General features: G+C 42.8%; 1 protein-coding gene across 1 annotated transcript; it reads left to right on the top strand.

Annotated features, from left to right (window-relative positions):
• Positions 1-3,331: 3,331 nt before the first annotated feature.
• UCMA (upper zone of growth plate and cartilage matrix associated) lies at positions 3,332-22,517 on the top strand. Its single transcript, XM_073619510.1, has 5 exons — positions 3,332-3,495; positions 4,448-4,513; positions 4,677-4,769; positions 7,515-7,613; positions 21,727-22,517. The coding sequence occupies exons 1-5, from the start codon at positions 3,438-3,440 to the stop codon at positions 21,822-21,824; spliced, it is 414 nt and encodes a 137-aa protein (XP_073475611.1). The 5' UTR covers positions 3,332-3,437; the 3' UTR covers positions 21,825-22,517.
• Positions 22,518-24,949: the final 2,432 nt, after the last annotated feature.

Genomic DNA, 24,949 nt, shown 5'->3' with positions numbered 1-24,949 from the left:
CTGCACATGATGGGGCACAGTGGCTGCATATGATGGGCACAAGTGTCTGCATATGACGGGCACAAGTGGCTGCATATGATGGGGCACAGTGGCTGCATATGATGGGCACAGTGGCTGCATATGATGGGCACAAGTGGCTGCATATGATGGGGCACAGTGGCTGTGTATGATGGGCACAAGTGGCTGCAGTTGATAGGCACAAGTGGCTGCATATGATGGGCACAGTGGCTGCCTTTGATGGGCACAGTGGCTGCATATGATGGGCACAAGTGGCTGCATATGATGGGGCACAGTGGCTGCATATGATGGGCACAAGTGACTGCATATGACGGGCACAAGTGGCTGCATATGATGGGCACAGTGGCTGTGTATGATGGGCACAAGTGGCTGCAGTTGATAGGCACAAGTGGCTGCATATGATGGGCACAGTGGCTGCCTTTGATGGGCACAGTGGCTGCATATGATGGGCACAAGTGGCTGCATATGATGGGGCACAGTGGCTGCATATGATGGGCACACGTGGCTGCATATGACGGGCACAAGTGGCTGCATATGATGGGGCACAGTGGCTGCATATGATGGGCACAGTGGTTGCATATGATGGGCACAAGTGGCTGCATATGATGGGGCACAGTGGCTGCACATGATGGGCACAAGTGACTGCATATGACGGGCACAAGTGGCTGCATATGATGGGCACAGTGGCTGTGTATGATGGGCACAAGTGGCTGCAGTTGATAGGCACAAGTGGCTGCATATGATGGGCACAGTGGCTGCCTTTGATGGGCACAGTGGCTGCATATGATGGGCACAAGTGGCTGCATATGATGGGGCACAGTGGCTGCATATGATGGGCACACGTGGCTGCATATGACGGGCACAGTGGCTGCATATGATGGGCACAGTGGCTGCGTTTGATGGGCACAATGGCTGCAATTGATGGGCACAGTGGCTGCATTTGATGGGCACAAATGGCTGCATTTGATAGGCAGAAGTGGCTGCACATGATGGGGCACAGTGGCTGCATATGATGGGCACAAGTGTCTGCATATGACGGGCACAAGTGGCTGCATATGATGGGGCACAGTGGCTGCATATGATGGGCACAGTGGCTGCATATGATGGGCACAAGTGGCTGCATATGATGGGGCACAGTGGCTGCACATGATGGGCACAAGTGGCTGCATATGACGGGCACAAGTGGCTGCATATGATGGGCACAGTGGCTGTGTATGATGGGCACAAGTAGCTGCAGTTGATAGGAACAGTGGCTGCATATGATAGGCACAAGTGGCTGCATATGATGGGCACAAGTGGCTGCATATGATGGGGCACAGTGGCTGCATATGATGGGCACACGTGGCTGCATATGATGGGCACAGTGGCTGCGTTTGATGGGCACAATGGCTGCAATTGATGGGCACAGTGGCTGCATTTGATGGACACAATGGCTGCATTTGATGGGCACAGTGAGGCTGCAATTGATGGTTCAGTTTTTTTTTAGTTTGTTTGCGCCCCCACCCAAAAATTTGGAGCACCAGTCGGCACTGACAAGCTGTACACTCACTACTTTACATTGTAGCAAAGTGTCATTTCTTCAGTGTTGTCACATGAAAAGATATAATACATTTTTTACACTTTTGTGAGATACTGTATTTGAAAAAATTGTAGGGCGCCTTGATCAGACTGCTTATCGTTATTATGCCACATGATAACCTTTAGAATTCCACAGGTCCTATTAGTAAGGTTGTACTGTATCTAATGATTATGAATATAGATATACCTCTGCTCATATTAATAACTATAACTTTTGTTGTGCAGCACTATTTACAGCTGAATGTCCTTGCATGGGCTAGTCAGAGCCCAGACTTAAACCCTATTGAAAATCTGTGGAATGATTTGAAGACTGCAGTCCACAAATGGTCACCATCACATTTAACTGAACTTGAGCAGTTCTGCAAAGAAGAGTGGGCAAATATTGCAAAGTCTAGATGTGCAAAGTTAGTAGAGACATATCCCAACAGACTAAAGGATGTAATTAAAGCAAAAGGTGGTTCAACAAAATACTGACACAAGGGGTGATCCTTTTTCCAATTCATTGATTCTGATTTTGAATTTATTTACATACATTTTTTTCTGACATGTTGGTGTTACAGTATATCTTTCACTTGGATGTTATAAGTTGCACTGAGTAAATACAGCTGGATAAAACAAAAGCTGTATCTGTCTTCATTTCAGGCTGCAAAGAAACAAAATGTGATTATTTTAAAGGGGGTAATTATTTTCTCTGCCCACTGTATCATACAAAGTAAAGCTGAATTGCTTTCCATTACCTTGAATGAAGTTTCTCACCTGTGTGTTTGTCTTGGCCCAAGCAATTTTTTGCATAGTGAATCCTGCAAGTCTGATTTCTGTAGTGCAGTACCCTAGCACACGATCTAGATCCAGATTGGTGACGTGCCAATTAACCTACCAGTAATTGGTATGCGATGGTCATACCAAGGAGGATGGGCATAAGAACATAGAGAGAACATACAAACTCCATGCAGTGTGTCTTTTAGGTATGCCACTGATACTTAGAAGAAGCGTCAGTGACACACTCAGTGGATTGTGGAAATTGTGTCGGAAAGCCAGCTGTCATTTGTTGCGGAAGCACCAGATTTACCAAGGTCTATGGTCTGATTGGAGTGCCCCTTCTAAAAAAATCCTTGTAAAATTCAAACCCAGAGCTTCAAGGCAAAAGAATGCATGTGATGCCAATGCAGTAATAGTGCCACCACACTTCAATGGCAGCACAGCCATTAAGTGTTTAGCACTTCCTCCTAGCAGCACTGGGATCGTTGGTTCAAATCCCAGCCATGGTACCACTTTCTTGGAGTTTGCATGTTCTCCCTGTGCTTGTGCAGGTTTCCTCCCACACTTCAAAGACATGCTGGTAGGTTAATTGGCTCCTGTCTAAATTGGCCCTAGGATGTGTATGCATAAATGTGAGTGTGGACTAGATTGTAAGCTCCTTGAGGGCAGGGACTGATGTGAATGTTCAATATACATGTGTAAAATGATGGTGCTATATAAGTACTTGTAATAAATGAAATATGTTAATTTTCAAAAGCTCAAAATATACTGAACCCTTACTACTCCTGACATCATAAACTTTAATACGAAGTTCAAAAATCAAATGAGTGTTTTTGAAAAGACATGAGCATTTGGGTACGTTGTTTTTGTTTTCGGCTACAAGTCTAATGATCACTTCCTTATGTCCCCCCTCATTTATGATATTTGGGGCAAGTTCTGTGCAGAATATTTGGCTGGTCATGCCCCTCCTCCTCCCCAACATCCCAGCTGCCTGCCTCACCTTCCTATCTGACACATGAGGAATTTGCTACTTTTTCTCAGTGTTCTGGTGTGTATTGACAAGGCAAGAAATCTCAGCCAAAATGAACTGGAAACAAGTCCTGTTTCTGTCTTTTGCTGCAGCAGTCGTGCTTCTAGCAGGTAAGAAAAGTCTACATTTATTTTGGAATAAACATGCAACTTGTTTCTTCTGATGCTGAATTTAGAGTGATCCTTGTGTGCTTTTTAAAGGGATTTTTTTTATTGTAACTCATTATCACATATAGTAAAATGCACCACTAACTATTTAAATATACGCTAAAGCATGACATCTGTATTTTAAAACACAATTCCCTTGATCATGCAGTGATTGTGTACTAAAGCTCTCCATAGATGCCCAATCCAACAATTCTGGAGATGATAGCATATATTTTGATACCACCCCATTTGCCATATAAATCATTGCCAGAAGATTTCTAAGAAAGAATTGATTTCCTAGTTTAGAATTTCCTGGTTGATTGCTTTTCTTTTCCAGAAATAACAATAATGTTGGGGAGTGGAGGGAGTCTGCACAATACATGAAAATGTAGGCTTGGATGAAAAAAAATCTGCATGTTTATAAACTGATATTTCATGTGAAAAATAATTTCCTGCATGAGGCTTCTCCTGCTTGCAGTACACATCAAATAATAGATATCAATGCAAAAAAAAGTATTTAATTATTTCCAGATAGCCTGCACATACTGCAATAATTTTTAATAGCATGTGCACTTATATTCTATGTACGTCATTTGGAAGGATTATTTAATTTTACTTGATCAGTGTTAGAAATGTTGAAGGAGCCAACGTGAGCTGCAGACTTACTGCATTCAACTTCTTTATTTCTTGTTTCCAAATCCCTTCATTGCTAAGTAGTAGAGCTCTGATTAGTTAATGCTGGTAAAATTTAGGATGTGGTGGTTGGCATGCTTGCAATTTAGGCTTACTGAAACAGTTGTAAACTCACGTTTAGAATTACTGGTAATAAGCTGTTGAGCATTATCTTCAGGTGTTGTGCAATTGAGAATATTTTCTATATTAGCACTATATTCAGTAAGTGCGCTTTTCTCTCTAGTCTCCCAGGTGGCTGAAAGTGCTGCAGTGAGAAGCCGTGATGATGGGGCAGCTGACAAAAAAGAAAGTAAGTACATGAATTAAAGACACTAGACTTAGACTATGTTAACACTTTAGAATCATTCTTTATAAAGGACAAGGATTCATTTGCATGCTATTGTTACAGGGACAATAAACTTTGGTAAAATACAACATTCTACAAACTGAACCTTATATAAATTTCACTCCAGGCTTGAACAAGATCTTCATGCAGGAATCTGACGCTTCCAACTTCTTCAAAAAACGTGGCAAGAGATCAACAAAATCCCAGGATGAAATCAATGGTGAGGGTGTTAGCTTTGTGGAAACTTTTGTTTGTTTTTCTGTCCCACAGTTTCCTTGAAATTGTCCAGGATTCCTGCTGTCACTGTAAGGATATATTACTAGACTGCATTCCTGCCTTGCCTTTGGTTACAAAGATGTTTCTAAATGAGCCTAATGCCCTAGAAGGGTGCCAGATGATTTCATTTTAATATAAGAATAAAGTGTATGACTTTTCTCTAAGTATACCATACAACAGACCCCCATTCCAAGTAATTTGTACCAGGTATTTACAGATTTTGTATTGACCATTACAGGCTTCCCAGACTCAATACAAAATATTCACAGGCACATACACGAATTACAGTAACATATATTTTCTTCATATACCTTGTAACATCTCTATATAAGACACCCCCATTCCAGCTAAAACACACCTTTCCTGCTATCCCTGCTTCTCCATTTTTTGCCAGGGTCCTTAGAGATTATCTAGGTACTTCAGGGTATGATAGAGCATGTGACCTTCTCCCCTTTTTCCCACAGTGCAGTGCTCAGCACTTGGCCAACCAATTGACAGAACTAGGTACTGTGATTTTGGAGTGTGTGTGTCGTGTGAGGAAGGGGGGAGATAGACCCTGTGTAAGCTTCATCAAGGGCCAGCTTTGACATCCAAGCCTCTTGACTCAGGCCTTTGCTGGGTGAACAAGGGAGTGGGGGAGCATGGAGATGACAAGAATCAGTTGGAGGGTGGTGGACAATAAAGGAGATTCCTGAATAAGCAAAGTGACAAATGCACTTTAAGGTAACTTTGAAAACTAATACCTTAAGTGAACTCAGATTCCCCTATGTTCCAGTGTTAGTGAATCACTTCAACAAATTATCTGATACCAGCAATGGACATTGTAGGCAATGAGTTTTAAGTATATAAAAACTTGAAGAAAGCAGAGCTGTAGATTTTAGCAACCACATTACAATGATCATTCCTCTAGTGCACAAAATGAAAGCTACTATTTTGTACAACTATACATATATCCACATCATTTTTACCATCCCTTGTGATCTACTACTAATTAACACAATTTCAGAGGAGAATCTATTCTCTCCACTGTCCTACACACTTATAAAACCTTCAGAAATAAAAATTCAATGCCAATTATATTTTGTCTGATGGATTTGGTTTCTTTGCCAACTACCCTGTTAAAGTGAGGTGGAAGGGGAATGAAATAAACCTGTACTGTAGTATAGACAGTTCATTTAGACATGTTGTGCATGGTCTGATAGCTACGGAAGCCTTCCTCCTACCTCCAGGGCTGCCTGCATTACACTGTACAATGAAGGGCTCTTTCTCCTCCTAGAGCGTCTACTGGACTCAGAAGCAGAATATGTGTGCTGTGTGTTGGGCAGCTGCAGGAGGTGCAGGGCAGCATGGAGAAAAGAGGTTTAGTGCTCTCACCTTCAGCTCATGTTACAAAGCTCATAGGATCTGGGCAAGGACAACACAGTTATTTGCAAAAGACTCTCTTTCAGCTATAGCTGTCATTAAAGCATAAGCGGAGCATTATTGCTAAATGCAAGGCTTTGTTTTTTCCGTTACATCTTTATTGAACTTGTGTTTATAAAACTGGTATTGTTGAAGTTGTACAAGTTATCTTTTTTTTTTTAAGTGTGAGTCCAATAAAGCTTTCTGTCTAGGCCCTTCTTAATAATGAAATGTCTTGAAAGGGTCAGTTGACTTCAACTAAGTTGTGGGTGGACTTTGCTGAAATATCCACATGCCCTTTGTATTAACATATCTGCATTAACAGATTTGAGAGCTCTCCTTAGTGGGTTTCCCAGCTGTGACTCCAGTTTGGTTCTCCTACTGTAGCCAGTAGCCTCTCTTTTCCAGTTGCAATATGCTTAATGTGAAAAAAACAAAAAAACAAAAAACAAAACAAAAAAATCACATAGCAAGACTGTGGCACCATCTGATGTTAAATAAAAAAGATGAGTGTCAATTCATAGAAACGGATCCAGATATAGTTTTTATTTTTTCCAACTAAAAAAGCCTCTCAAGAGTTTACAGCCAAAACCTTTGGGGGTTATTACACAAATTCCTCATCGTCATAGCTAAAATACAACAAATAACAAAAGTTAGCAGCTCTGAAACACTAGCCAGTGCCCTATAGTATCCACTAGATCCAATCAATGTCCAATGTCCATTAAAACCGGAGTGCAACACTCTACCACTCGAACTCTAAAGTGCCCACTGTTATGGCCTTGTTGTGTGAGCTGACTTGGAACTTGAGTAAGAAGACCTTGCTGCTGGGTAAATTAAGGCCCCCATCTATCTACCTAAACTGATATATCAGTTTTGGGTGAACACTGAAGTAATATTTTACATCAGTGTTCCAATATTATCAATTCAGTCTTATTTTTAAACATCACACAAGTACGGTACTTTCTTATGTGTATGGACAATTAAAAAAAAAAAAAAATCAAGCAGCCTGATCCGGGCTTGGGTGGCCAAATTATCTTATCAATGTCTATGATGTTCTGTCACTCAAAATATTGGTTACTCTTTAGTGCAGACAGCAGTTAATGTTTAGAAATATGCATATGTTTTGTGACATTCTGTGAGCAACTACTGTGGAATAGATTACTTGTTAAATTGATTATTTGGAACACCATTGGTGTTTACGTGTCTCATATTGTTGCTGAGGTTTACAATCAAATGCAAAACAAATGTGTGGTTTGTATACTGTAACAAAAAATGAATTTTCTTTCAGTCGAGAACAGGCAGAGATTGTCCGCAGATGAGCGCAGGAGAGAGTACTACGAGGAGCAGAGGAATGAGTTTGAGAACTATGTGGAGGAACAACAGGATGGTAAGAAACATCTGTGTCTGGCAGTTTAGTTTCCTTAGTACTCTTGCCCAGGTAATGATAGGAAATACTGTATAACTGCATTGCTGTTATAAGTCTGCCATATTATTGGTGGAGAAGGGGCAATAGGGGCAATCTGCTATATACTGAGGGTGCAACTAACATATTATTTGCACTGAGCATGAATGACAGATTGGATCACAATAAACTTTCAGTACAATCATGTTTTTACACGGTAATATATTAATTAGGTGTGGTTGAACTGAACTGTGCCCAAGTTCGATTGTTCACCTTATCCACTCCCCCCCCCCACCCCCCACTGGCCTGCATTCACACTGTGCTATAAGGAGGTGCGATTACATCATCACTTCTACCAGCTAGACCGCAGTGATCCCTGCTCCTGTGCTTAGTGATCTAAGGAGTGTTCTGTGCTCATGCACAAGTGAACCCCAAGGTTGCACTCACACTGAGAGTTTTAAACGTTTCTGGACACAATTCCCGTACTTGGTCAGGTTTATGTAGTGTGAGTTCTCTGAACTGCCTGGGAACGGTTAAGCATACTATGCCTAGGTTCATTTGTAGTCTAAAATGGTTCCCTTTAATGTGAGGACAAACTGGGCCTGAGCACAGAACTCTCCATAGATCACTGAGCATGGAAGCAAGGATCGCTGTGGTCTAGCTGGTAAAGGTGATGATGTCACCCGGGAACAGTTCCCTATAGCACAATGTGAGTGCAGACCAGCATAGGAGTGGTGAGGTGCCACGGTTCTGCCCCCACTACCATTTTGGAATCTTCTTACACATCTGGCATCTTTTCTCTGCGCCTGTTGGGCAGCCACTGATAATGTAGCTGCACCTTTTGGATGCAGAAATGACATTGTCTCGGCACCCTGCTCCATTCTTGGCATCTTATAGATGCTAAAAATTTACACAGAGTGCACCATAGCCAGTGTACTGTAAAAAAAAAAAACAAAAACAAGAAAGACAGGGAATTTTTTTGTGCAAAAGTAGATATACAGAGTCAATGGAAAGGTTTAGCAATTATATAAGGGTAAGGGTTGGCTTTAGGGTTACTTTTAGCAGTTAGAAATTAACGTGGAAGAAAAGCCTAAATATAACTATTCTTTAAAAAATGTTCCATCACCCATCCTACCTATCCTGCATACCCTGTATAACAAAGATCTGTATATTGGTAAAGTTAGGGGTCACCTGGATTGCATCGGGGCTGCAGTTATGTGCAAAATATGTATCAAAATTGATACATAGCACTGAACACTTTATATTAGTTGCACCTCATATAATCTTAACTATGTTAAATGGACAGTATTTGCATTTTGAATTGATGCATATTGTGATTTTATTTATGTTGGCTAAGTTGCACTGGGTTTTTGTATATTTAGTTTTCAACGTATTAAGGATACCTTGTAGCAGCAGCAGCTGAGTTAATCATTTTTTTTTAAGGTAGTGCAAGTGTTATTTTCATTTATTTATTTAGTAGGCCTGAGAAACATGAACCTCTGGAGCCTTCACACAAACATTCTCTCCAAGCAAAGCCTGGGAGGGAAGTACCGGACTCTCCTATACACATATCCTTACCAGGGAAAGCCTGGGAGGCAAGGACCTCTCTAGGAGGTTTCCCAAAATATTTATTCTCTTTATAACTAGTATCACTGATATAAACCGCACAGTGATTGAGCAAGGTAGAATAAATATTTATAACCTACAACAGTGTAAATTATCATTATATTTACTGGAGAACTCTCCCCAGAAGCAGGCAGAACCAAACAATGTCCAGGGCTTAGGGAGAACTGAACAAACCCAGATAACGTAAACGATCAGTGCTCAGGCTGTCCACAGCCTAGCTGCCTACACTAAATTAAAACTAGGCACACTCCAGCTTAACGCCTAACTCAAGGAAAACTATGACCGTAAACAGTTGGTTTGGTGCAAGCTGACCCAAACAAATGATTTTGTTTACTAATCAAGGCAGTGGCTGTCATCGCTGTATAAACTGTAGGTAGCATCAGCATCACAGTGGTGGCATGCGGCTCTCGATACATCAAAGAGGCGATCCACTACACAAACCCCTCCCCGGTGCTCAATAGGCCGCGATCCTCTCTCACTGCCACCGATCCATGGCCTTACCTTACTGCGGTAGAGGTGTGGGGAGGAGGATGAGGTGATGATGCTCTGCTGAATCCAGGGTTCCTAGAAGGAGCTGCTGCTGCCAGGGACATTGCTTCTTCTCACAGCCGAACAGGAGGCGGGTCCTGAGACCTGTCCTAAGAGGAGAAGCAAGAAGACATTAGCAAATATTAATTTGCTAATGTCACACAAGTGGATAGGCTCGGGGCGCAAAAACAAAACCCTCATTGAAATCCATGCGTCCAGCATGGAGATTAGGGGTCAGGCACATGGACGGACTGCCACCGCAGCTACATACAGTATACAGAGATGTGTTTCAGGGGCGATAAGGGGACTGCCCATTCCCAGAACAAAATTTTGTTGGGCTGAGTGCTGTGCAGCCATTGTTAGGAAGCCTTGCAATTTTCCGAATTAATACAAGGCTTCCACTGATTGGCTGAAGTGGAGAGGCGATGGATAACATCACAATCTCCACCTAAGCCAAGGAAGAGACTACAGCGCTGACAGCCACTGTATCAATTAGTAAAGAAAATTATTTGTTTGGGCCAGCTTGGCTCAAACAAACTATTTCAAGTCATAGTATTCCTGGAGTTAGGCTTTAAATCTGAAGTTTAGCTTCTTTTTTTTTTCTTTTGCTCTTGAAGGCAGGTCCCTACATTTGTATTTTTGTATATTAATATTTTTTTGTAATTGCATATTCAGTATAAACATTTGATAAACGCTGTGCTGCTAGTTTTTCTTTCATTTATAGCATTCACTTCTTAAGTGTCAAGTTTGTTTATCCACCAAACCTTGTGGCCTGGATACATCATCTAGGATCATGAACTGGAGCCTGAATCTTCATGTTCTATCTCCATCATATAGTTTTTATTTTTAATCCAAACTTTTTTATTTTTATTTGTGGTTGCATAAAGTGACTGTACAATTGCGCCTAGTTATAGTCATATCAGGTGTTCAAAACTATCTGTCAGCATATGGATTAAGCATCGATAAGTCACAGCATATAGATCAGGGATAATTAGCGGACCTCCAGCTGTTGCAAAACTACAAGTCCCGTCATGTCTCTGCCTCTGGGTGTCATGCTTGTGGTTGTCAGAGTCTTGCTATGCATCATGAGACTTGTAGTTATGCAACAGCTGGAGATCCGCTAATTGCATATCCCTGATATAGATTAACATTCACAATGACATAACAGTTAGTAGAAAACTAGCACTTGAAGCAAGTTCTAAATCGTCATTAGAAAGATTTTTTTCTTGTTTTAAAAAAAAAATCAAAACTAGGTACTTAACAAAACAAAGTTAAAACATACATTAGTATTCTCTTCTCTCCTTCAATATATCCCCACTTACGATTCCTAGTGGGCTAAAGTCTCAATAACCTATCCATAACTAACTGTGGTGGGGCAAGGCTAGGGTCATCTAACCAAGGCTGCCAGATAAGGTTAAATTTAGACACAGCATTTCTATGCCGATAGACCAGTTGTTCCCTGAGAAGAAGGGAATTAACATAAGCAAACCATTGTTTCCCAGAAGGTACTGTAGAAGCCATCCAATAATGAGCTTTGAGTCTTCTAGCCAGGTACAGTAGTCTAGTAATCATAATATACATCCCCTTCTGGTACATTTCCTCATCAATTGCACCTAATAGGCACACTAATGGAGTTAGAGGTACCGGTGCCTGGGCTAGACGAGATACACACTGTATGATCTCGGTCTAATAGCGATTAGGTTTCGGACATCTCCAGATCATATGTATGAAATCTCCTTGCTGAACTTTACACTTTGGGCATATAGGGGAGTCTTTCAAACCCCGGGCGTATAGTCTCTCAGGCGTCCGATAGGCTCTGTTTAATATAAATAGCTGTGATAACCTGTGAGACGCTGAAATAGAAACGTCTGAAATCGACTCTAAGGCCATATCCCACTGGTCTCCGTCAATATCTCCAATGTCTGTCACCCATTGAGCTCTACATTTTAGTGAAGCATGATCCTGGATAGAAGACAATAGTACTGAGTATGCTTTCGAGATTAAAGCCCTCCTAACATCTGCCTGGAGGATCTCTAGCAGCAGAGAAGAGGAAGACCCCTCTAGAAGGGAGTGTTTGCCTTTGGGTATGCAGAGTGTGTCAAAGCTCAAGGTATTGGTAGAAGCATCTCTTGAGCATAGAAAACTCTACGCATAATTGTGTGTAGGACTTAGTACAGTCCCTGAATAAATCTGAGGGAAGAACGATATCCCTTTTTGTCGCCATATAAAAAACCCCTGTAGTTTGTTTAGTTCCAGGTTTTTGGGATTGTTCCAAAGAGGGGTAAACCCCAACGGGCCCTCCACAGATAAAGCTTCCATACCTTTCTAAGGAGATCCGCCGTTGGGGAGGACTGGGGTAGACTAGGCAGATCCATCTCCATATGTGAGCCAGCTTTTAGTGTTGGGCAGGACCGGGTCACCAAATGTACTATGGGGTCATCATTATCATCCCGGCCCCATCCCGCTAATTGCTGCATTTGTGAAGAAAAAAAAAGTATAGTTTAGGGTGAGGAACAGCAAATCCCCCCTTATCCTTTCCGTATTGTAAAGTGTACAAATTGATCGTAGCCCTCCTCCGTTTCCAAATGAGATCTCGCAATCTCCATCATATAGTTGACATAATTTATTCTGTTCCCTAGTGGCATATTCAAATCCACTTTAGTCCCAAATAAATTAAGAGGAAGTAACAAACAAACAGGGGCCATGAAAGTCACATAGAAGGAATCAAATATCATTCTATATACAGTATCTCACAAAAGTGAGTACACCCCTCACATTTTTGTAAATATTTTATTATATTTTGTCATGTGATAACACTGACGAAATGACACTTTGCTACAATGTAAAGCAGTGAGTGTACAGCTTGTAAAACAGTGTAAATGTGCTGTCCCCTCAAAATAACTCAACATACAGCCATTAATGTCTAAACCGCTGGCAACAAAAGTGAATACACCCCTAAGTGAAAATGTCCAAATTGGGCCCAAAGTGTCAATATTTTGTGTGGCCACCATTATTTTCCAGCACTGCTTTAACCCTTTTGGGCATGGAGTTCACCAGAGCTTCACAGGTTGCTACTGGAGTCCTCTTCCACTCATCCATGACGACATCACAGAGCTGGTGGATGTTAGAGACCTTGCGCTGCCCCACCTTCCAATTGAGGATACCCCACAGATGCTCAATAGGGTTTAGGTCTGGAGACATGCTTGGCCAGTCCATAACCTTTACCCTCAGCTTCTTTAGCAAGGCAGTGGTAGTCTTGAAGGTGTGTTTGAGGTCGTTATATGTTGGAATACGGCCCTGCGGCCCAGTCACCAAAGGGAGGGATCATGCCCTGCTTCAGTATGTCACAGTACATTTTGGCATTGGTGGTTCCCTCAATGAACTGTAGCTCCCCAGTGCCGGCTGCACTTATGCAGCCCTAGACCATTACTTTCCCATTACCATGCTATATACTATAGGCAAGACACACTTGTCTTTGTACTCCTCACCTGGTTGCCGCCACACCTGCTTGACACCATCTGAACCAAATAAGTTTATCTTGGTCTCATCAGACCACAGGACATGGTTCCAGTAATCCATGTCCTTAGTCTGCTTGTCTTCAGCAAACTGTTTGCGGGCTTTCTTGCACATCTTTAGAAGAGGCTTCTTTCTGGGACGACAGCCATGCAGACCAATTTGATGCAGTGTCCGGCATATGGTCTGAGCACTGACAGGCTGACCCCCCCACCCCTTCAACCTCTGCAGCAATGCTGGCAGCACTCCTAAGTATCTCCTCCAAAGACAAGCTCAGGATATAACGCTGAGCATGTGCACTCAACTTATTTGGTCGACCGTGGTGTTAAACTGTGCTGCAGCTCAGTTTCAAGGTCTTGGCAATCTTCTTCTAGCCTAAGCCATCTTTATGTAGAGCAACAATTCTTTTTTTCAGATCCTCAGAGAGTTCTTTGCCATGAGGTGCCATGTTGAACTTCCAGTGACCAGTATGAGAGAGTGAGAGCGATAACACCAAATTTAACACACCTGCTCCCCATTCACACCTGAGACCATGTAACACTAACGAGTCACATGATATTGGGCAGGGAAAATGGCTAATTGGGCCCAATTTGGACATTTTCACTTAGGGGTGTACTCACTTTTGTTGCCAGCGGTTTAGACATTAAAGTGGTTGTAAACCCAAGAGAAAAAAAAAAATCCTGCAAGACAAAGGCATAACTAGCTAGTATGCATAGCATACTAGCTCATTATGAATTACTTACCTGAGATCGAAGCCCCCGCAGCCATCCTTGTACACTGCTCCGGCAGCCGATATCGCTCCCGGAGTTACTTCTGGATATCGCGGGCTCCGCATGTGCGCGGGAGCTGCCAGTAACGGCACACTCACTGAAGCAACGGCACATACATTCCATTGCTTCAGTTTGCTTCAGTGCGCATGTGCCGATGATGTCGGCACATGCAAATACAGGGGATATCTCCTAAACAGTTCAGGTTTAGGAGATATCCAGGGTAGCTACAGGTAAGCCTTATTATAGGCTTACCTGTAGCAAAAAGTGTGTTGTACAGGTTTACAACCACTTTAATGGCTGTGTGTTGAGTTATTTTGAGGGGACAGCAAATTTACACTGTTATACAAGCTGTACACTCACTACTTTAGATTTTAGCAATGTGACATTTCTTCAGTGTTGTCACATGAAAAGATATAAAATATTTACAAAAATGTGAGGGGTGTTCTCACTTTTGTGAGATCCTGTATGTCATAATACACTCTAGATCATGAGAATGGATCGTTTAGTATGACCTATTACTTTGCATACCAGACAGAGGTTCAAAGCAAGCAGTTAAAGGTAAACACTATTGGTTAACCAGACAAACATAGTGCAGACAAGCTCATATCAATGGTCTCTGAACGGCAGATCCTCTCGATGGAACAGAGACTACTTCTTTAATTACAAACTGCCAACATATTGCTTATTTATTTATAAGGGTTGGGGAAAATTTAGTTAGCATGATAAAGGACCTACATATTTTACATGAAATAAGCAAAAAGTGCTCCATTTCCATTTAGCATACTCTTCCAGTAACCTATATGGTGCGCACTGTGCATTATGCACCACCCACAGCTGGGCAGAAATAAATAAACAAGTTTGGTAAAAACATATTCTAATATTCAGTGATCACCATATTCCACTTAATGCCACATATACAGCTTAAAGTTTAATAACAAAACCTCAATGCCCTAAAACCTCAGGGAAATGCTCCAGAGCTCTGCAGTTATTCATCAAGGAGGTAGGGGAAACTGGAACCTAACATTTTGGTGGACCACGACTAGAAGGTAAACACACAAACCCAGCATTAAAAACCACCTCTCCCACTGTGATCTGTTAGACTGTATTTATATGACATCTAACAGAATAATCACCTAAAAACCAGCAAAATATAAGAGGTCTTAGGGTAGGAGCTCTGGAGTGGAACCTTTTATTGTAAGCAGCACACCCTTCAGCCCACTATATATATATATATATATATATATATATATATATATATATATATATATTCATCATGATGCATGTTCATAACAAATATATAGATTAATCAATACATTAGTTGATTGTAAATCTGCAATGATTGCCTAAAGTAAAATTCTACTTAGGGCAATATAAAAAAGATAATTTTTCCCCGGACTCTGGCAACGTTTGGGACAGGTTTATTGAAATGGCAGCTTTGTTGCAAAAAATGATGTTTCTGTTTCCACTACCCTTCGTGCTGACCAAGCGCAATGTGTTTTCCTACATGTCCCATTCTTCACCATGTATTGCATTTCCCCAAGCCTGTACAGTAGAGTATAGTTTCTGGCCACATTTGGACAACAAAACCTACACAATGGAAGTACAGGATCTCGGCTGTGTTCTAGAAAAGCTAGCAGTAATATGGAGGCAATATCCTGCACATGTGTGCATAACACCGCCATGTTGATGGCAGCCATCTGGGAGCATGGATGTGTAAGCAACTCTTTTTGCTTGTCTTTTGCTGCCCCCCCCCCACCAACCACCAAAAACCATCAAAACTCTTCCTTCCCCAGCATACTCTTCCAATTGCCACCCACCAACTACCGCTTTCTCCGTCCCCGTCAACACTCTGCAGCCCCCAAATTCAACATTTTCAGCCCCAAACCATCACCCTCCTACTAATTTTCATAGCATAATTATTAATGTGGAATGTATGTGCTTTTCTTAAAGAACATTATTGTTATCAAGCCAATATGGGTAAAGTTCTGTTTTCGGAAAATTACTTTTTGTTGATATGCTTTAAAAACATTTTATTGGAAGCCAACTATTCTTATGTCACAATCATTTCTTTACAAATCAATAAAGGATATTTACTAAATCGTAGTCTGTAAACATCTCAACAGCTGTTTGTGACCCTGCACAAATAAGTTCTCCTTATAATTGTTCATTACCTTATTGATGACAAGGTCTGTCATGCTTGAAAGGATCTAGTTTTTAGTTAAATGTTTTTAAAGAAAATATCTACAAGGACATATAAGAAGGACACCATTGCTTATCCCCATCTGTAAGAACTAGTTTGCTGTCCCTCTGGCCTCAATACATTCACTGTTCTGGAACAAGCATGCGTCTAGAAAAGTCTGAACTCCTGATCTGGGTTAGTGACTCAGAAACTATTGAAGTTGCTTGATCAACATAACACCCAGTATTTTCAAAAGGAAAACTCAGCAATGGCAACCTACATATTTACTCAGTACAGGTTTCCTCTAAGGCACAAAAATAAAAAGTGAATTCTAAAGCTTCAGTCCACCTGAAAATTATATTTTTATAGGTGGAACCTGTTGGACTGAGTCAGAGTCTGGCTTCCGACGTCTTGGGCAGACCCCCTTACTATAATTCCCAAGTGATCTTGTCCAATAGGATGATTGTGAAATAAGAAATGGTCTGGTGGTTTCACCTTCCATCATCTATCCAAAACTACAATATCAGTTTTGGGTGGAATAGCTTTGTTAAAAATTAACTCACTACTGAGATTTCTTTCTGAAAAAAAGATTTAATTAAGTGAACATACCGGTAATTAATATATATTTTAAAGTGCAAGAAGATCTTGCTGATCGAATATTCGTATAAAAATCCATGGACCGAATCAGCACCACCTACAGTGGTTATAGAAAAGAATCACACCACTTTAAAATAATCACATTTTGTTGCTTTGCAGCCTGAAATTAAGTTTTTGTTTTATCCAGCTGTATTTACTTAGTGCAACTTATGACATCCAAGGGAAAGATATAACACCAACACGTTAGAAAAAAATTAAAATTAAATAACAGTCGCTGAGTTGGAAAAAGGATAACCTCCCTGTGTCAGTATTTTGTTGAACCACGTTTCGCTTTAATTACAGCCTTTAGTCTGTTGGGATATGTCTCTACTAACTTTGCACATCTAGAATTTGCGGTATTTGTACATTCTTCTTTACAGAACTGCTCAAGTTCAGTTAGATATGATGGTGACCGTTTGTGGACTGCAGGCTTCAAGTCAATCCACAGATTTTCAATTGATTTTAAGTCTGGTCTGACTAGGCCATGCAAGTATATTTACCTTTTTCTTCTTCAACCACTGTGTGGTCATTTTTGCTGTGTGCTTTGGGTCATTGTCATGTCATAAGGTAAGCCTTCTTCTCATTGACAACTTTCTGGCAGAGGGCAGCATAGTTGCCAATAGTCCCGAATTTCCTGGGACATTCCCGGGATTTAGACCCTTTTCCCGATTTTAGTGTTTCCCGGGAAATGTCCCGGGAAATCCCTCTTTTTCATGATTTTTTTTTTGGTAGAGGTCCGCGGATTATCTCCGCCGGCCGCCATTTTCAAGAAGACCAGAACGTCCTCTGTGTTTGAGCTGAGCTTAGCAATGGGCAGCGGTGGGTGTCCTGTGATTGGCCGATCAGGTCATGTGCGGGACAGAGGAGGACATGATTCGCCTGGAGGAGCTGGTGACATGTGGATGCAGGGCTGGACTGTGTCTGTGAGTAATCGCGCCAGCCTTGCATGCTCCCGGAGTGTCCTATACCGTATACTAGCGCTGTGTGTCTCTGTCATCTGCTCTGTCAGCCGCCCCCCCTCTCTGTCAGCCGCCCCCTCTCCTCTCTGTCAGCCGCCCCCTCTCCTCTCTGTCAGCCGCCCCCCCCCCTCTCCTCTCTCTCAGCCGCCCCCCCTTCCTCTCTGTCAGCCGCCCCCCTCCTCTCTTTCAGACCCCCCTCCTCTCTGTCAGGCCCCCCCTCCTCTCTGTCAGGCCCCCTCCTCTCTGTCAGACCCCCTCCTCTCTGTCAAACCCCCCCTCCTCTGTCTGACCCCCCCTCCTGTGTCTCACCTCCCTCTTCTCTGTCTGACCCCCTCTTCTCTGTCAGACCCCCCTCCTCTCTGTCAGACCCCCCTCCTCTCTGTCAGACCCCCCTCCTGTCTGTCAGCCCCCCCTCTTCTCTGTCAGACCCCCCCTTCTCTGTCTGACCCCCTCTTCTCTGTCTGACCCCCTCTTTTTTGTCTGACCCATGCAGCCTAACAGCAGCCTTATGAGTGAGTGCACCAGACCCCCTGTCAGACCCCCCTCTTCTCTGTCAGACCCCCTCTTCTCTGTCAGACCCCCCTCTCTGTCAGACCCCCCTCCTCTCTGTTAGACCCCCCCTCCTCTCTGTCAGACCCCCCTCCTCTGTCTGACCCCCTCTTCTGTCTGATTCCCCTTTTTTTTGTCTGACCCAGCAGCCTTGTGAGTGCACCAGACCCCCCTCCTCTCTGTCAGACCCCCCCTCCTCTCTGTCAGACCCCCCTCCTCTCTGTCAGACCCCCTCTTCTGTCTGACGCCCCTTTTTTTTGTCTGACCCAGCAGCCTTGTGAGTGCACCAGACCCCCCTCTTCTCTGTCAGACCCCCCTCCTCTCTGTCAGACCCCCCTCCTCTCTGTCAGACCCCCCCTCCTGTCTGTCAGCCCCCCCTCTTCTCTGTCAGACCCCCCCTTCTCTGTCTGACCCCCTCTTCTCTGTCTGACCCCCTCTTTTTTGTCTGACCCATGCAGCCTAACAGCAGCCCTGTGAGTGAGTGCACCAGACCCCCTGTCAGACCCCCCTCTTCTCTGTCAGACCCCCTCTTCTCTGTCAGACCCCCCTCTCTGTCAGACCCCCCTCCTCTCTGTTAGACCCCCCCTCCTCTCTGTCAGACCCCCCTCCTCTGTCTGACCCCCTCTTCTGTCTGACGCCCCTTTTTTTTGTCCAGCAGCCTTGTGAGTGCACCAGACCCCCCTCCTCTCTGTCAGACCCCCCCTCCTCTCTGTCAGACCCCCCTCTTCTCTGTCAGACCCCCTCCTCTCTGTCAGACCCCCCTCCTCCTCTCTGTCAGACCCCCCCTCCTCTGTCTGACCCCCCCTCCTCTGTCTGACCCCCTCTTCTCTGTCTGACCCCCTTTTTTTTTGTCTGACCCGTACAGCCTAACAGCAGCCCTGTGAGTGAGAGTACCAGACCCCCCTCCTCTCTGTCAGACCCCCCCTTTCACCTCTCTCTCCCCCCTTTCTCTCACCCCCCTCACTACTGCCTCTCTCTCACCTCCATCTCCATCTCACCCTCCTCAGGCTGTACGGGGCCCCGATAATTTCTAACAGCAGCCCTATGAGTGAGTGCACCAGTTCAGATGTGTCTTGATGTAGAGGCTCTATGACAGGGGGCAGGTCAGTGTGGAGTGTAGGGGTCCCTCTATGGCAGGGGGTAGGTCAGTGTGGAGTGTAGGGGTCCCTCTATTAGAGGGTCCCCTACACTCCTCACTGATCTACCCCCAGTCATAGAGGGACCCCTACACTCCACACTGACCTACCCCCAGTCATAGAGGGACTCCTACACTCCACACTGACCTACCCCCTGTCATAGAGGGACCCCTACACTCCACACTGACCTACCCCTGTCATAGAGGAACCCCTACACTCCACACTGACCTACCCTCTGTCATAGAGGGACCCCTAGACTCCACACTGACCTACCCCCTGTCATAGAATGACCCCTACACTCCACACTGACCTACCCCCTGTCATAGAGGGACTCCTACACTCCACACTGACCTACCCCTGTCATAGAGGGGCCCCTACACTCCACACTGACCTACCCTCTGTCATAGAGGGACCCCTACACTCCACGCTGACCTACCCCCGTCATAGAGGGACCCCTACACTCCACACTGACCTACACCCTGTCATAGAGGGACCCCTACACTCCACACTGACCTACCCCCTGTCATAGAGGGACCCCTACACTCCACACTGACCTACCCCCTATCATAGAGGGACCCCTACACTCCACACTGACTTACCCCCTGTCATAGAGGGACCCCTACACTCCACACTGACCTACCCCCTATCATAGAGGGACCCCTACACTCCACACTGACCTATCCTCTGTCATAGAGGGACCCCTACACTCAGCACTGACCTACCCCCTGTCACAGGGACCCCCACACTCACCTACCCCCTATCATAGAGGAACCCCTACACTGCAACACTGTATACTGACCGACCTGAGATGTAAGGAGGCACTCCGCTGGGGACACTGAGATGTAAAGAAGCACTCCGCTGGGGACACCTGAGATGTAAGGAGGGACTCTATTGGGGACACCTGATGTCATCTGGTGGCAGGCGACGTGACAAGTGACACACTCGGGGCTCCTACTGGTTCTGCATTATGGTGAGTTGAACTATTTAATTTCATATTACAATGTAATAATAATGCACTTCAATCACCCTGACTCCATAACAACCATGGTGCCGGGATGATTGAAGCGCTAACACCAGGTGTTTGGAGTATCTTTATTTGCTGATTGTTAAACTTTCTGAAATACACATATTTATATTGTGGTGTAGGATCTGGGCCCGCTATCCCTTTCTTTCTCTTTCTTTCTCCCTTTGTTTCTCCCTCCATCCCTTGTTTATCTCAGACTCTAACCACACCCCCTTTGAGTCACGCCCCTTTAAACCACGCCTACCATGTCACACAAGCCACACCCATTTTTCAGCACGGCGCGCCACTCGCGCCGCATTTTTCTCTTTCACTATGCCACACCTACTAATGCATACCCCGCCCCCTAATTATAAGGTTACTCCGTCTACAGCCAAAAAAGTGTCCCAAATTTTTCTTTACAATGTTGGCAACTATGGGGCAGCAGATTAGCCTTAAGAACTTGATGGTATTTTGCCCCATTCATTTTTCCTTCTATCCTGACAAGCGCTCCAGTCCCTGGTGCAGAGAAACTCCCCATAACAGGATATCACAACCTGCATGCTATACTGTAGGAATGGTGTTATTTGGATGGTGAGCTGTATTGGATTTCCACCAGACATATCATTTGGTGAAGAGGCCAACTAATTCAATTTTAGTCTCATCTGACCATAACATTTTTTTTTTTTTTCATTTTTCTTCATGGATTCTGTTTTTTATTTTTTATTCTGACATGTTGGTGTTATCTTTCACTTGGATGTTATAAGTTGCAGAGACGTATCCCGACAGACTAAAGGCTCTAATTAAAGCAAAAGATGGTTCAAGAAAATGCTGACAAGGGGGTGATCCTTTTTCCAACTCTGTTTTTGATTTTTTTTATTCCTGACATGTTGAGGTTATATCTTTCACTTGGATGTTATAAGTTGCACTGAGTAAATACAGATGGATAAAACAAAAACTGTGTCTGTCTTTGTTTCAGGCTGCAAATCAACAAAATGTGATTATTTTAAAGGGGGTGATTCTTTTCTATACCCACTGTATAATATCACATTTTGGGTGGATTATTATTATTTTTTTAAAAAACCCTCCTCTTCTTTTTAACTTCCACCAAACACATCTTCCATGTGAATAAATGGTACTTAATCTAAAGCCAAATATGTATAGATAATTTACTAATATTTGTTTCTTAAATCTGCCTACAGAACAAGAAGAACGCACTCGTGAACAGGTTGAACAGTGGCGCCAATGGCACTATGATGGACTTTCTCCTTCTTACATTTACCAGCGACAAAACATTTAAGAGAATGTAGAATTAATGTACATACGTTTTCAATCAAAGAAAATTCTGCCGTAACAGAATCTTCAATTCAGAGCAATTCTAATATCCAATGAGCACAAGCTGTCCTTTCCTTGCCAGGTTTCTATAATATTTGTAGGCTCTTTCTTCTTTCTGTTGTAAAATTTGTTCTCTCTCTGAATCTTGCATGCAGGAAAAAAACATGTTTGACATATAACAGCTTGCCAGTGCTTCTTGTAATACCTGCCCCACACACAGCGCAATTTGATTGCACAATCAACTTAGTTTAGACTGAATTGTATGAAGGAAGAGACATAGCTGTATGATGGTAAACCTATGATCATATCATATATGAGGATAAGCAGAGTCGTATAATTTGCATTCACCACAGTTGGATTGTAGTATGTGTGCTATTATAGTGTGATGTATTTAAAATGGCAGTCATTAGTTTTGATCAAACAGAATCTTTATGTGTATAGAGAACTCTTCCAATCCTTATTGTTTCAGAAAAAAAAAATGGATAATAACTAAAATGGTTAAATCATTTTGTTTGGCTGCCATTGCATAGTAAGCACAGTGTTACTTTTATTTGTTTTTTTTGTATGGATGGGATTGAAAAAGACAAAACAGAAAGCAGTGTTGTCATAAAAAGCGATGTAATGAGATGAACAATTATAAATGACACCTGTTTAAGAAGCTGCTGGCACTGTGGAATTTTTAGTCATTTATCAGTATAAATTAACACATGCAGTTAGGCCTCAAACACCAAAACAACGTTTTTAAATGCTACAGAAATAAATTTGCTACAAGTAAGGATGAGTGAAATTACAATGCCTTGAAAAAGTATTCATACCCCTTTCCATACCCCCTTAACATTTTGTCATGTTACAACCAAAAACATAAATGTATTTTATTGAGATTTTATGTGATAGACCAACACAAAGTGGCACATAATTGTGAAGAGGAAGGAAAATAATAAATGGTTTTCAAAATGTTTTACTAATAAATATTGGAAAAGTGTGGCGTGCATTTGTAGTCAGCCTCCCTCAGTCAATACTTTGTAGAATCACCTTTCACTGCAATTACAGCTGCAAGTCTTTTTGGGTGTTTCTCTACCAGCTTTGCACATCTAGAGAGTGAAATGTTTGCCCATTCTTCTTTGCAAAATAGCTCAAGCTCTGTCAGATTGGATGGAGAGCATCTGTGAACAGCAATTTTCAAGTCTTGCCACAGATTCTCAATTGGATTTAGGTCTGGACTTTGACTGGGTCATTCTAACACATGAATACGCTTTGATCAAAACCATTCCATTGTAGCTCTGGCTGTATGTTTAGGGTCGTTGTCCTGCTCAAAGGTGAACCTTCACCCCATTCTCAAGTCTTTTGCAGACTCAAACAGGTTTTCTTATAAGATTGCCCTGTATTTGGCTCCATCCATCTTCCCATCAACTCTGACCAGCTTATCTGTTCCTGCTGAAGAAAAGGATTCAGACAACATGATGCTGCCACCACCATGTTTTACGGTGGGGATGGTGTGTGGTGATGTGCAGTGTTAGTTTTCCGCTACACATAACGCTTTGCTTTTAGGTCAAAAAGCTAAATTTTGGTCTCATCTGACCAGAGCACCTTCTTCCACATGTTTGCTGTGTCCCCCACATGGCTTCTCCCAAACTGCAGATGAGACTTCTTATGGCTTTCTTTCAACAATGGCTTTCTTCTTGCCACACTTCCATAAAGGACAGATTTGTGGAGTGCACGGCTAATAGTTGTCCTGTGGACAAATTATCCCACCTGAGCTGTGGATCTCTGCAGCTCCTCCAGAGTTACCATGAGCCTCTTGGCTGCTTCTCTGATTAATGCTCTCCTTACCCAGCTGCCAGTTTAGGTGGATGGCCGTGTCTTGTTAGATTTGCAGTTGTGCCATACACTTTCCATTTTCGGATGGTGGATTTAGATTTTAGTTAGGCGTATCAGAGTAAAAGGGGCTGAATACAAACACCACACTGTTCAGATATTCATTTGTAAAACATTTTGAAAACCATTTATCATTTTCCTTCCACTTCACAATTATGTGCCAGTTTGTGTTGGTCTATCACATAAAAATCACAATAAAATACATTTAAGTTTTTGGTTATAACATGACAAAATGGTGAAATTTTTAAAGAGTAAGAATACTTTTTTAAGGCACTGTATTCATTTTTCATCATGGGAATTTCAGACTCTTAGTTTCCCTCATTGAGCTGGTTAGGCATTTTTTTGTTATTTAATTTACAGCAGTCCAGTTTATTTTTTTGTGTGCATTGTTATACCGTTACTGAAAATGTATTTTAGTTTTTTCCCCCATTGCCCATTTTAATTTTGCCTTCCATGTTGACTCCAATGCGTGTAGTCTTTGACATTTCAAGGGAATGAATACTCTTAATTTTGCTCATCTCTCATAGGACACACGATGGCCACATCCAAAGCTGTTTAGCACATCCTGCATATAGGACCACATGATATTCTATACTTCTTTCAGTCCCCATATAAAAAGAATAAAACTGGGCCTGTAAATGTGTTTACTATGCAGGCAATAAGCTGCATATTTAGTTTTAACAGCTGGCCAGAATGAAGTTAAATGTTGGTCTCTTCAAAATTATAAAAAAGGTTTGAAACCTTAGCCTTTTTTGGCTATACTTCTCCTGTGGATAACAGGAGTGCAGTTCGTTCTGCACTCCTGTGATCCATTTTCAGCTGATGTGTCAGGATCCACCCAGAAGCCTGGATCAGCACCTGGCTCAGCCTCTAAGCAATCTGACGACAGCCTGAGACAACCCGTCCACAGCCCAGTGCTAGTGAGCAGCCCAGTGAGCACTGGAGGATTGAGCAAAGAGCTGCTGACTGACAGTTACAGCTCTCTGCTCAGAGTGGAGGGGGAGAACTGAACAATCAGGAGTGTTTGATCACTCAGTTCTCGCTACAGAGTCGGCGAGGTACATATAAATGTAAATAAATGGAGTATAAATGTTATTTTTTTTTCTTTTCTCTTTCAATGTAGAAATCCAGATTAATAAAAAATCATAGTCGAACAAAAACATGCAAAACACAGAAAACGTTTATGGTGCTATATTTTTAAAAGATGTGAACCCT

Source organism: Aquarana catesbeiana, linkage group LG03 (genome assembly GCF_042186555.1).
Source record: "Aquarana catesbeiana isolate 2022-GZ linkage group LG03, ASM4218655v1, whole genome shotgun sequence".
NCBI lineage: Eukaryota > Metazoa > Chordata > Amphibia > Anura > Ranidae > Aquarana > Aquarana catesbeiana.
This window is presented reverse-complemented; position numbering and strand designations above follow the sequence as displayed.

Coding starts and splice junctions, on each gene's coding strand:
- UCMA (XM_073619510.1), top strand. CDS start 3,438: ATGAACTGGAAACAAGTCCTGTTTCTGTCTTTTGCTGCAGCAGTCGTG. Junction 4,514..4,676: donor GGCAGCTGACAAAAAAGAAA/GTAAGTACATGA, acceptor ATTTCACTCCAG/GCTTGAACAAGATCTTCATG. Junction 4,770..7,514: donor ATCCCAGGATGAAATCAATG/GTGAGGGTGTTA, acceptor ATTTTCTTTCAG/TCGAGAACAGGCAGAGATTG.